The sequence below is a fragment of the Diabrotica virgifera genome, chromosome 4 (genome assembly GCF_917563875.1).
Source record: "Diabrotica virgifera virgifera chromosome 4, PGI_DIABVI_V3a".
Lineage (NCBI taxonomy): Eukaryota > Metazoa > Arthropoda > Insecta > Coleoptera > Chrysomelidae > Diabrotica > Diabrotica virgifera.
In genome coordinates this window covers 104,750,231-104,764,497 of record NC_065446.1, presented here as the reverse complement: position 1 = coordinate 104,764,497, position 14,267 = coordinate 104,750,231, and the positions used below count along the sequence as shown (strand labels likewise).

Here is a 14,267-nt window from a genome sequence, read left to right as displayed (position 1 = left end):
ACCTAAAAACAGATCCTTACTGGTCTATAAAGCTTTCGATAAAGTACGACATGAACAATTAATGAATGTCCTGAAACTAAAGAAGATAGACTACAATGACCTCAGGATCATATCAGTACCATTTGGTCAGACGGTGCTAACTGCATTTTTAGTCATTTTGTGTTTAGTGCACACATATAATCAAAACAACATTCTTTATCGTTTAGGCAGACGCTGCTAAATGCACAACGGATATAATTTGATTGGCAGCATTGGTTATTCAATGATAAGTGCACATTTTTTTGTTTATGCGTGATCAGATTATCTTAAGTATTGTTATCACACAATGATCAAAATACATTTTTCATTTTTTATGGTCAAATAGTGATAAGTGGTACAAGTCACTTGTGCATAAGTCACAAATTAGTATTTTTGTGGAATCAAGTTGTATTAATTCATTGTTAAATGCATTCAATAACATGAAACAAATATTTTGTAGTAGAGACCTCAGCCTAAATCTTAGAAAACGAGTAATAAATTATTGTTATGCATTTTCTATTCTTGTGTATGTTGTGGAGACATGGACTCTTATTAAACAATGTAATAATAGATTGGAACCATTTGAAATGTGGACATACCGAATATTGCTGAGAATCTCCTGGGCAGACAGAATAACCAATGAAAAGTACTAAGAAAAATAGAGCACAACAGGGAGATACTGGATTCCACCAAAATAAAAAAACCACAGTATCTGGATCATATGACACGTGGTGACAGTTATGAATTCTTTAAATTAATAATGCAGGAAATGATTCAAGGAAGGCGCAGCATGGGTAGAAGAAAAATATCTTGGTGTGTATGCAGCTCAACTGAACTATTTTGTGCTGTAGTGTCAAAAGTTAGAATAGCAGTGATGATTGCCAACCTTCATCGCAGATGAAGACATAGTGAAGACATAAAGATGACATACAGAAGAAGAGGAAGAAGAAATTCCACAAAAAAGTCAAATAATTCCAGAATAGGAAGATAATAAGTGATATTCTTTAACAATAATCATTTGGTCAAAACATGATAATTTGCAATTTTTTCAAATTTCTTTTTTATTTTCAAACTCTTGTTCCACTTTTTCGAGTCCGTAGAATAAATTGTAACATATCGCTTATATTCACATATCTATTTATTCTGAAAATTGCTAATTCCTAGGTAAAACCTTAAACACAAACTCCCATAAACGGTTTTTTGTCTCTCCTATAAAATAGTAAAAATGGGCATAACATCATCTGATCAAATGGTACAGAATCTAATTTATACTATAAGCAGCGAGCAAAAGTACGTGTTAACGAACAGTTGTCAGAGGAAATTGAAATTAGACGTGGGGTGAGACAGGGATGCGTATTGTCGCCAGTTCTCTTTAATGCCTACTCGGAAGAGATCCTAAAACAAGCTCTTGAGGACGAAACAGCTGGAATAAAGGTGAACGGAGTTCCCATTAACAACATTAGATATGCGGATGACACTGTCGTCTTAGCCGAAAATATTGATGATCTTCAGAGACTGGTTAACAGAATAGCGACATATAGCCAAGAATACGGTCTAACAATGAACATCAAGAAGACAAAATTTATGAGAATATCTAAAACTCAAAGAAATAACGAGAATCTCCTCATAAACGGAACCAACGTCGAACGAGTAGACAAATATGCATATCTTGGAACAATTATCAACTCCACAAATGATTACTTCCAGGAGATTAAAATTAGAATCGAAAAGGCTAGAGCGAATTTTAACAAAATGAGAAAAGTGCTCTGCACAAGAGATTTGAAGTTGGAGCTAAGAGTAAGGTTGGCTAGGTGCTACGTTTTCTCGACTCTGTTTTACGGAATGGAAGCTCGGACCTTAAATGCGGCATCAATGAAAAAACTGGAATCATTCGAGATGTGGGTATATAGAAGAATTCTAAAAATATCATGGACAGAACACGTCACAAACAAAGAGGTTCTGAGAAAGATGAATAAAGAAATGGAAGTCTTAAACACAATCAAAACCAGAAAATTGGAATATCTCGGACATATTACACGTGGAGAGAGATATAACTTGCTCCAACTCATTATGCAGGGAAAGATTCAAGGAAAAAGAAGTATAGGCAGACGCAGAATATCGTAGCTACGAAACCTGAGAGAATGGTACGGATGCACATCAAACGAACTTTTCAGAGCAGCCGTCTCCAAAGTCCGAATAGCTATAATGATTGCCGACCTCCGTCGCGGAGATGGCACTTGAAGAAGATATAATTTTTATTATATACAGTCAGGACGTAAAGGTTGGAATAAATTCATTTTCTCTAGAATGGGCGATTTTGGAGATAAATCCCAAGACAGGTCGATTTTTATTTTTAAATTACGATTTTTTTGGCATATATATCATACTAGTGACGTCATTGATCTGAGCGTGATGACGTAATCGATGATTTTTTTAAATGAGAATAGGGGTCGTGTGATAGCTCATTTGAAAGGTTATTTAATTCTCTCAGTAGTATAAAAATTAACATAATTATTTATACAGTGTGAACAAAACAATTTTTTTGAATTAAATTAATTTATACAAAAAGGAGAATGTATGTAATTTATTTAATATGTATAAGAAGAATGTATGTAATAATATAATACATTTTACTGCTGTCAGAAAATAGAAAAAAATGTTTATTTTACAAACAAATATTGTTTTTCGGTTAAACTTAAGTTAAAGCTGCGACCCACCTGCCTCTTGACAGTTTAAACATTTAATTTAAGCGAAAAGCAATGTTTATTTTTCAAATAAACATTTTTTGCTGTTTTCTGACAGCAGTAAAATGTATTTTACATTTAAAAAATTACATACATTCTTCTTTTTGTATCAACTAATTTAATTAAAAAAAAAAAAAAAGAACTCATATGAGTGCCGACAGAAGTGAAAACTTCTTATAGTATATAAATTACGAGCTCAATGCTTTTCCCCATCAAAAAAGAAGTGCTATACCTATATTATATACGCGTTGCGTACGTTCTATGCTATTTATGTATACATACACATAATATATGTACGTACGAAATTTAGAAAATTTAGAAATGTATTTTACATTTAAAAAATTACATACATTCTTCTTTTTGTATCAACTAATTTAATTAAAAAAAAATAAAGCACTCATAGGAGTGCCGACAGAAGTGAAAACTTCTTATAGTATATAAATTACGAGCTCAATGCTTTTTCCCATCAAAAAAGAAGTGCTATACCTATATTATATACGCGTTGCGTACGTTCTATGCTATTTATGTATACATACACATAATATATGTACGTACGAAATTTAGATCGGCAAAGTGGTGACGGTCGCAAACTCAATACTGTTTTCCTATCTAAAAAGTGCATAACGTCCCTAAGGAAGTTTTCACATTAAAAATTTATTTTGTCAAACAATGACGGTCGCTAATTTAATACTTTTTCCCCATCTAAAAAGTGCACGTCCCTAAAGAAGTTTTCACTTCAAAAATTTATTTCGTCGAAGCAATAACGGTCGCTAATTCAATACTTCTTCCCCATCCAAAAAGTGCACATCGTCCCTAAGGAAGTTTCCATTTCAAAAATGTATTTCGCCGAAGCGATGACGATTCAACACTTTTTCCCCATCTAAAAAGTGTATAACGTTCCTAAAAAAGTTTTCGCTGCAAAAATGTATTTCGTCGAAGCAATGACGGTCGATAATTCAATACTTTTTCTCCATCTAAAAAGGGCACAACGTCCCTAAAGAAGTTTTCACTTTAAAAATTTATTTCGTCGAAGCGATGACGGTCGCTAATATAATACTTTTTTCCCATCGAAAAAGTGCAAAACGTCCCTAAAGAAGTTTTCACTTCAAAAATTTATTTCGTCGAACCAATAACGGTCGCTAATTTAATACTTTTTCCCCATCTAAAACGTGCACAACGTCCTTAAAGAAGTGTTCACTTCAAAAATGTATTTCGTCGAAGCAATGACGGTCGCTAATTCAATACTTTTTCCCCATATAAAAAGGGCAAAGCGTCCCTAAAGAAGTTTTCACTTCAAAACATTATTTCGTCGAAGCAATGACGGTCGCTAATTCAATACTTTTTCCCCATCTAAAAAGTGCACAACGATTCTACAGAAGTTTTCACTTCAAAAATTTATTTCGCAGAAGCAATGGCGGTCGCTAATTCAATACTTTTTCCCCAAATAAAAAGGGCAAAGCGTCCCTAAAGAAGTTTTCACTTCAAAACATTATTTCGTCGAAGCAATGACGGTCGCTAATTCAATACTTTTTCCCCATCTAAAAAGTGCACAACGTCCATAAAGAAGTTTTCACTTCAAAAATTTATTTCGTCGAAGCAATGACGGTCGGGATGACGGTCGCTAATTCAATTTTTCCCCATCTAAAAAGAGCACAACGATTCTACAGAAGTTTTCACTTCAAAAATTTATTTCGCAGAAGCAATGGCGGTCGCTAATTCAATACTTTTTCCCCATCTAAAAAGTGCACAACGTCCCTAAAAAAGTATTCACTTCAAAAATTTATTTCGACGAACCAATGACAGTCGCTAATTTAATACTTTTTCCCCATCTAAAAAGTGCACAACGCCCCTAAAGAAGTTTTCACTTCAATAATATTACTATTATTATACGTACATTACCATAATATACGTACAAAATTTATTTCGTCGAAGCGATGACGGTCGCGAAATAAATCTTTTTTCCCCATCCTAAAATAGGTTTTACATTTATTTTAAATTTAAATACTTCTATACAATTTATATATTATACATACACATAATATACCTATATATGTACAAAATTTATTTAGCCGAAGCGATGACGGTCGCGAAATCAATCCTTTTTCCCCATCCTAAAATAGGTTTCACATTTATTTTAAATTCTAATACCTCTGCACAATTTATATATACATACACATATTATATAGCATAAGCGATGACGGTCGCGAATTCAATGCTTTTTCTCCTATCCAAAAATCGCACAACGTCCCTAAAGATGACGGTCGCGATGACGGTCGCGAATTCAATGCTTTTTCCCCTATCCAAAAATCGCACAACGTCCCTAAAGAAGTTTTCACTTCAAAAATTTTTTTTGGCACTGCATTTCTTTTGGGCATTAACACGTTGACTGTCAACTACGAGATAACTCGTAGATTGCGTTCTTATCTAGGTTGCCAACTACGAGTTATCTCGTACTGTGTTTACTTGCCATTTTTGTGTAGCTACGATTAATAATTATTTTTCCCTTATAGCAGAAAAGTGTAGATCATTCATATATCAAAGAGTCTTTCGCGATCTCTGTTTTATTTCAAACGTATATTGTTACCAAAGTTTATAGGAATACGAAATTAGGTCGCTCGTCCTTATACAACCGAATACATCAAATAAATACAGCAATATGACAAACGCTGGTGATTGTGGGCGAGGATATGAAATAATATCGCAGCTTTGGGGAAACACTGACACAAGTGCAAATTTGTGACAAATTGAGTTATCAGCACTACATAGAAGGTTTGAAGCAGATTTATGTTTCCTTTTTAAGATTATAAATGGATATGTTCAAGATCCAGAGTTACTAAGTTTAAAAGTTTTAATGTTAATACTAGAAGAACTCGTAACACTGAGATTTTCAACATTCCATTTCATACTACAAATTATGGTCAAAACTATCCATTACAAGAATTTTACGAACTACCAATGAGCACAGCAATATTTTAGAGTTATTTGAAATATCTACAACAACATTTAAGAAATCAGTTGAGATTTTGAACATTACTTAATAACTTAAGATACTGATTTAATTGAATTTTGTTTAATTTTAATGTTGGTTTGTATTTTTTAACGTAACCTATAAGGTAAAGGTTGACGTTATATTTTTGTAAAAATGGTATATGTATCCGTAAAATAAATAAATAAATATTTCTAATACTCATATTGTTGTTGTCTGGGGAAATAGTCAGAATTGTAACTACCTTTTGCGCTAGATGGCGTGTATGTCGTTGTTGAATTTTCGTTTTTACCTGCTCTCTTGGTGCAACATAGTCAGATTGTCAGTTGTGCGTATTACAACATTTGTGCACAATGATAAAATTATGAAATTTTTGGATAAACAATGACATATTTGCTAATTGTCTCCCCTTTCAGGAGACTGTAAGAGGTAATGTTTAAGAATAATCCTAAGAAAACTTTATATATTATAGTATATGGTAATAACTAAAACCGTGGACAATAAATTTTTACTTTCACTTGTAATTTGCATCTCATTTTTGGCTTTAATTAACTTTCAAAACTTTAAATGCGTTTTCTCAACAATTAGCTTTGCACTTACGTCAGTGTTTCCCCAAAGGTGCGATATGTCTACATTTTGGGACAATGAATTCCTAATCTTTTGTTATATTTAGGGATGGCCAAAACAAATTGTATATCGTATCAAAATAAATGAAAATATTGATATACGATATACAGGGTGACCCGAAAAGATTGCTCATAAATTATACCACAGATTCTGGGGTCAAAAATAGGTTGATTGAACCTCACTACCTATATACAATAGTGCACACAAAAAAAGTTCAGCCCTTTGAAGTTACAAAATGAAAATCGATTTTTTTTCATATATCGAAAATTTTTCGACTCGAGATTTTTTATTGAAAATGGGTATGTAGCATTCCTATGGCAGCAACATCTTAAAAAAAAATTAAAGTGAAATTTGTACACCCCATAAAAATTTTGTGTACGTTCCAATTAAATTATTATTGTAGCACCATTAGTTAAACACAATGTTTTTAAAACATTTTTGCCTCTTAGTACTTTTTCGATAAGCCAGTGTTTATCTACATATTTTGAATATTTGTCGAATCCACCACATATTTGTATATAGTTAAGTATAGTATTTTTACTACAAAAGCAAGATTACGTAGGTCAAAATTTTTGACGTATAAGCACCGGGTGTTTTTATATCAATGATAAGCACTGTCAAAACCAAAGATCTTATACACATAGATTTGGCCAACTCGGAAAAATAGCGTAACGCGGAGCAGTTCGGGTCGGTGGTCTATCTATCTCCATCTACCGGCGCTTAGCTTTCTCTCTCTAGCATATGATGGCCGCCGCCTGTGTGTCACTGTCGTTCCATTACTCCCACCTCTTGGTAGATACGCTCACACTCGCACGACAGACAAAGATAGCTAAACCACCGTACTTGATATCGACGTTACACCCCGATGCATTGAGTGGCATATCCCTAGCCAAGTCTATTTGCTTTACATGTCTCTGGTCAAAACATTAGATTGCGACTTTTCATCATGGCCACGTTTATGTTATTACTTGTCAGAGATATTTTTCTTTGTTTTTGTTTACTATAAAAATAATATCTATAATTATTTATTCTAATTAATGATGTCAATTGGTTTTCATTACTTGCCGAAATATATTAATTAGCAACAATATTATCATAGTGTTAGGTATAATCATTAAAATATATTATTTCACAGCTGACAGCATAATTGACCGCAACCAGCAACACTGAACTGTCATTTGCGTTTGAATGTATGAGTGTAGTGTACGAATGTTTAAAATATTTAACTAAAATTATTATTTTTTGGAATATTGAACTTAAATAATTGTTTTAGAAAATTTATATTATTGATAATAATAAATGTTTTTGGTTATTTAATTAATATAATTCTAAAATTCTCAATGTAATCGCGATTACGTTTTTTTTTTATTAAAATACCATGTGCACGCTTATACAAGATCGGGCAGTTCCGTGTTGGTGTCGTATTTTAGCTGTGCTACACAAATTTCAATTCTAGAGTTGATGTTATGTTCATTATTTTCGTTAACATTAACAAATATTTTGGCATATTATGATTAATGTATTTCGGCAATTGATGAAATCCGATTGACATCATTAATTAGAATAAAGAATTATAGATTTTTTTTTATAGTAAACAAAAACAAAGAAAAATATCTGACAAGTAATGACATTAACGTGGCCATGCGAAAAGTCACATTCTAATGTTCTGACAGTGCTTTTACGTCAGAAATTTTAACCTACGTAATCTTGCTTTTGAAGTAAAAATACAAAAATACTATTGGCGATTCGCATTAAGATCGCAGCGCCAATGTGGTATCAAATTGAACCGAGCTAAGGGGCCATTGTGAAGTGTGAAGTTAGTCGTATTGATGACAGTGGAGAAACTGCCGGCGCCACGTCCCATTGTTTACATATTGTATGTTGTATTTGGTTGTATGTTTAGTTTTGTGTTTTAGTTTTGTTCGTTTATCTGTTTTTTTCTTTTAAATTTAATTATATTTTGTACACAAAACACAATTAACCTTTAACGCGAAACAACAAACAAAATAAATAACAACAAACGAGTAATATACAGCAACAATTAATCGTGATTAAACCATAAACAAAAAAATTCTCCCAACCTAAACAATATGCCGGATGCCATGCCTTCATCCGTCAACGTGAAAGAAAATAAACAATGGTCCCTTAGCTCGGTTACTGCAATATCCTCCAGAGGGCGTATTGCTTAGGACGAGATGCCAATACGATTATAGAGACCTGTTAATAATCTGAAAATTTATTTATAATTTACATTTTTAGGTATATTTTGAAAAAGAAGTCACTTCTCGAAAAAAGGTGACCTGTCAAAAAAAAACTAAGAGGCAAAAAAGTTTTAAAAACACTGTGTTTAACTAATGGTACCACAATAATAGTTTAATTGAAACGTACACAAACATTTGGGGGTTTGAATTAACAAAACCCCCATACAATTTTAATGTAAATACATATATTAAAAAAGAAGCCGCATCTCGATAAAAACTGGCTTATCGAAAAAATACTAAGAGGCAAAAAGTTTTTAAAACGTTGTGTTTAACTAATGCTACCACAATAATGAATTTATTGGAACGTACACAAAAGTTTGGGGGGGTTTAAGGGAAAAAACCCCCATAAAATTTTTATGGGGTGGACAAACTTCACTATATTTTTTTAAGATGTTCCTACCATAAGAATGATATACATCCATTTTCAATAAAAAATATCCAACAGTTTTCGATATATTGAAAAAAATCGATTTTCATTTTGTAACTTCAAAGGGCTGTAACTTTTTTTATGGGCACATTTGTACTAAGGTAAGTTGGGTTCAATCGAACTATTTTTGACCCCAGAATGTGTGGTATAATTTATGACCAGTCTTTTTGGGACCCTGTATATCGGAAAAAATATATCGATATAGTATTTTTACTACAAAAACGTTATTACGTAGGTCAAAATTTTTGACGTAAGAGAACTGTCAAAACATTAGAATGTGACTTTTCATTATTGCCGTGTTTATAATAAACATAGCAATAATGAAAAGTCACATTCTAATGTTTTGACAGTTCTCTTACGTCAAAAATTTTGACCTACGTAATAACGTTTTTGTAGTAAAAATACTATATATAGGCTATTGATTATGTACTATAGAAAGGAACTACAACGTTAACGGGGTTTTATTATTTCATATGGTCAATGAATCTCTCTATATGAAAAAACCGCGGAGTGCTACCATTTAAAGGGGTGCGTTTTTGAGAAATGGGTGAATTAGTCCCTGGGCACAGGTTACATTAGGGTGAGTTCTATGCACTTTTGGTACAAACACGTCTACATAAAAATTGTTCCTGGTCAAATTTCCTATCTAAATATAACTTTTTAAAGTCAAAGATACTTTTTTTTACAAAAATATATTCAAAAGAAAAAGCACAAAGAAACCCAAAAGAACGAAATTTTGTTTTTTGTCCCATAACTTTTGTCCACGGGGATATAGGTATAGACATTGCTTCACAGAAAAAAAACTTACATATTTTCTCTTTAAAATGATGTTTGGAAGAGGTCATTAGGATTTACAGTTTTCGAAATATGATTTTTCAAAGTTCGCCACTCACAGCAATTTTGGGCAATTTTCCTTGTTATTTCGCAAATATTGTTCTGTAACTTTTTTCTACGTAACTTTAGGTATATGCAATGGTACATGTAAGAGGAATAGAAATCAATTACCTTTAAAATGGTCTAATGTATAATGTTGTACGACTTCTTTTAAAGAGGTTATCTTTTTCAAGACTTTTAACGAGTTTTTATATTTTTACGATTATTTTTTAAATTTCCCATTATAACTTTTTTTTCTATATGGTATATATTATATAATAAAAAAGAAAGCTTATTCTGTTTACTATAAAATGGTGTATTAAAAAAAATTCTAGGGTTATTTTTGAATAAGATATGCTTTTTCAAATTGTAATAAGTACTTGCAACGATTTTTGATTTTAGGATTATTTTTTAAATTCCCCATTATAACTTTTTTATGTGATTATGTGTTATGATTGAATCTTATTTTTTATAGGTAATACTTTTGATCCACTTGACTCGGCCGGGCAAACTTGAAAATATGGATTAATTCCAATATTTACTGTCAAAGCTCCTGCACCACAAGCTTTGATTGAAAAAATAGCATGTAAATGTACCAAAGGATGTACAAAAAACTGCGGTTGTAGGAAGATAGGAATTAGTTGTTCAATATTCTGCAAAGAGTGCATGTGCATGGGTACTAATTGTGGGAACTCTAAGCCAAGCCGCACACCAAAGAAACATGAAACGAAAAACATGAAACATGAAACGAAAAACATGTTTCATGAAACTAAAACACTGCTAAACAAATCTCAAAGTCCGCCTACTAATGAAACGAGTGTGATTCATGCTTATGACACATTTTTATTTTCGGAGAGTCTCATAAATGGCCGGACGTATATTTGTTTAGCAGTGGTTTATTTCCATGAAACGTAATTTACGTTTCATGTTTCTTTGATGTGCGGCCTGCCTAAGATAACTGAGGTGTCAGAGGAAGATATTGAAGCTAATGCTAACGAAGAGATGGACTTTGATTTTGAAATTTTTTTAAATGTCAACGTTTAAATAATTTTAACTAAAGTGATGTTTTTTAAGACTAATGTTTTTGTAATTTTTGTAAAAGAAATATTTTAAATAATACAGGTAAAAAAATATCAAAGAATCACTCGGTTTCCATTATGTATTTAAATATAGATGATACACCATTTTAAAGAACAGAAAGTAAGCCCTCTTTGTTGCGCAATATATAGATAGTATATTCATGTACAAGAAAAAAAGTTATAATGAGAAATTTCAAAAATAATCGTAAAAAATGTAAAAAATAATATTTTTTTTATATTAGGTATTATATAATATATAATATATTATATAATAATCTTGCTTTATTTTTATATTATATTATAAAAAAATCGTTAAAAGTATAAAACCTTGACAAACCACAATCTCTTTAAAAAAAAGTCGTACAACGTTATACAGTAGACCATTTTAAAGGTAATTGATTTCTATTCCTATTACGTGTACCATTGCATATACCTAAAGTTACGTAGAAAAAAGTTACAGAACAATATTTGCGAAATAACAAGGAAAATTGCCCAAAATTGCTGTGAGTGGCGAACTTTGAAAAATCATATTTCGGAAACTGTAAATCCTAATGACCTCTACCAAACATCATTTTAAAGAGAAAATATGTAAGTTTTCTTTCTGTGAAGCAATGTCTATACCTATATCCCCGTGGACAAAAGTTATGGGACAAAAAACAAAATTTCTTTCTTTTGGGTTTCTTTGTGCTTTTTCTTTTGAATATATTTTTGTAAAAAAAAGTATCTTTGACTTTAAAAAGTTATATTTAGATAGGAAATTTAACCAGGAACAATTTTTATGTAGAAGTATTTGTATCAAAAGTGCATAGAACTCACCCTAATGTAACCTGTGCCCAGGGACTAATTCACCCATTTCTCAAAAACGCACCCCTTTAAATGGTAGCACTCCGCGGTTTTTTCATATATAGATGTCCATTGACCAGATCAAATAATAAAACCCCGTTAACGTTGTAGTTCCTTTTAGCTATCTTATTTTGAATATAATCAATAGCCTAATATGCAATATATCCATACACAAAATTTCACGGAATGTACTTGAGGGTAGTTATGAAATATTCCTTCAAGTATACTGAGCATTTCAAAAATGTAAGGATACAATTTATGTTTTGACGTTGTTATAATTTTATATCGTGCCAATATGGTATATTAATCATGTGTGGGCGATACATTGCACCTCAGATATCGACATATTTTCCGATATATCGAAAGTTGAATATCGATACAAAAATATCACAAAAATTTTAGAATACATATATCGATATATTTAATGTAAAAATTGAAAAAAATCCTTTGTAAAAGGTATAAAATTTTATAAAAATCCCTTTAAAGGGCTACATCACAACAAAACGTTTTCTATTTTTATAAAAAACCATCATCAGTGTTAGATCTAAAAATAATTATAACCGATTTAATGAATGTAAAGTTGGTATTTAAATTTTGACTAAGGTTAGAGCAAGTTGGTTATACTTACAAACTGGATGCTAGCTGAGCCACCAAAGAAAAATATCCGGGTAAAAACCCTTTAAATATAGCATAGATGCGTTAAAAGTGCATACTTTAATAAAATGCTGGTCACATGGCAATTAGGATAATGCTCTAAGGTAATCTATTGAATTTCCCAACACGTGGGATACAAATTGAGTTGTTTACATTCCAATGACTTAATGGGAACTAAATGCAAAATGAGTGATGTTTCTGAAAGGTGTCAAAAAAAGCAAACCGACAACGTGACGTAGAAGTTACCCTGTATTACCACAGCCAACTAATTATAATAAAAGATTTTTTAAAAAATTTTCCACAGTAATAATAAACGATTATCTAAATAATCGAAATAATAAACGAAATATTTAATGTATCGATACATCGTTGCCATGCCTAGTTATATTACATTTATAATTCATGTATTTCTCTTTCTAGGTATACATTCAGCACACGCGCGCAAAGCAACCTGAAAGACCGAGAAAACTGTTTTTGACGCTCAAGAACAAAGAATCGAGAAGATTCACCAAGTGCTTCCATGGTTGGGGTCTCCATAAAAAACCCCTCGAGTAACTTTACTTCTGAGTCATTATTATTTATATTTACATGTATTATATTTATATATAAGGAAGAAAAATGTGCACTATGTGGGATATAATCCAAAATCCTATCGTTAGGAGGTAAGAACAAAGTTTGGCGTTTGGTTTTCCTAGAAAACAAAACAAAAATCAGATTGAATAAACAAATATTTTGTCCAAATAGTCAACCTAGTTTCATCGTTCATTAACTTGCTTTGATGTCATATACATGACAAACTCTAAATAGAAACTTTGAGATTATTTAAGGATACGTATGTTCTGATGAGGGCATAATTTTGCCCCAAACAAATATTTTGTTGAAAGTAACAAAAATGTAAAAGGAAAAAAGACTATTATTACCTATACCCTTTAAGTAAAATTATAATAGAAATATAGACCTAGAAAGAATTAAAGAAATTTTGATGAGCACCGGATGAGACAAACTCAAAATAAAATCATTTTGAGATTTCAGGATGAGTAGGTAAGTATTTTCTGCTGAGGGCAAAATTTTGCCCTGAACGAATATTGTCATAAATTTGCCCAAATTTAAAATGTTATTGCTATTAAAACATCTCAAAATTGATTATACTGCCAATGAAGTAGTTGCACATTTTTCTTTCTGTTTTTAGTATTGTAATAGTATGTACAAAAGATAAATAAGTCCTTTTATTTTAGTCTTAGGGTCGAATTGATTCCGTAGATTTTTATAACAGTTTTAAAGTTTAACCTGACTGATGGATGTTCGACTGTACTTACAATTTTTTTAAATATAATAATTTAACAGTAAAATGTATTTTATTTAACCTAACACCTGTTACATGTTCGGTTATTGGCACATAATTTTACTAAAAAAATGATTGTATTAACGTTTCGACGTCCAAATCGGATGCCGTTGTCAAAATACAAAAAATATTAATGAATTAAACAAAAATGTTGTTGCTTAGTAAAAAGTTCTTCTAATAATTTATTTAATTTGACTCATTTATATCGGCAATTCGGATACTCGTACATATGATACATTTTAAAGTAGAAGACTTTAAAATGATATTGCCAATATTTATGAGTTGCGTTCCTGGGACGACTTTACTGAAAGATAGTTCATTCGATTACATGAAATCAACCCCAACTCAAAAAAATCATAGCATGTGATCTGTCTTTAAAAAGACAACCACATGCAACGGTGACAGTAAAATTC

General features: G+C 31.5%; 1 protein-coding gene across 1 annotated transcript in view; it reads left to right on the top strand.

Annotated features, from left to right (window-relative positions):
* The window catches only part of LOC114328125 (protein flightless-1), a 115,130-nt gene extending 101,269 nt beyond the window's left edge, over window positions 1-13,861 (top strand). The window contains exon 17 of the mRNA XM_028276902.2: window positions 12,933-13,861. Within this exon, the coding sequence (XP_028132703.2) occupies window positions 12,933-13,067 (135 nt within the window). The 3' untranslated portion in view covers window positions 13,068-13,861. The remainder of the gene's footprint in view (window positions 1-12,932) is intronic.
* The last annotated feature ends 406 nt before the right edge of the window (window positions 13,862-14,267 follow it).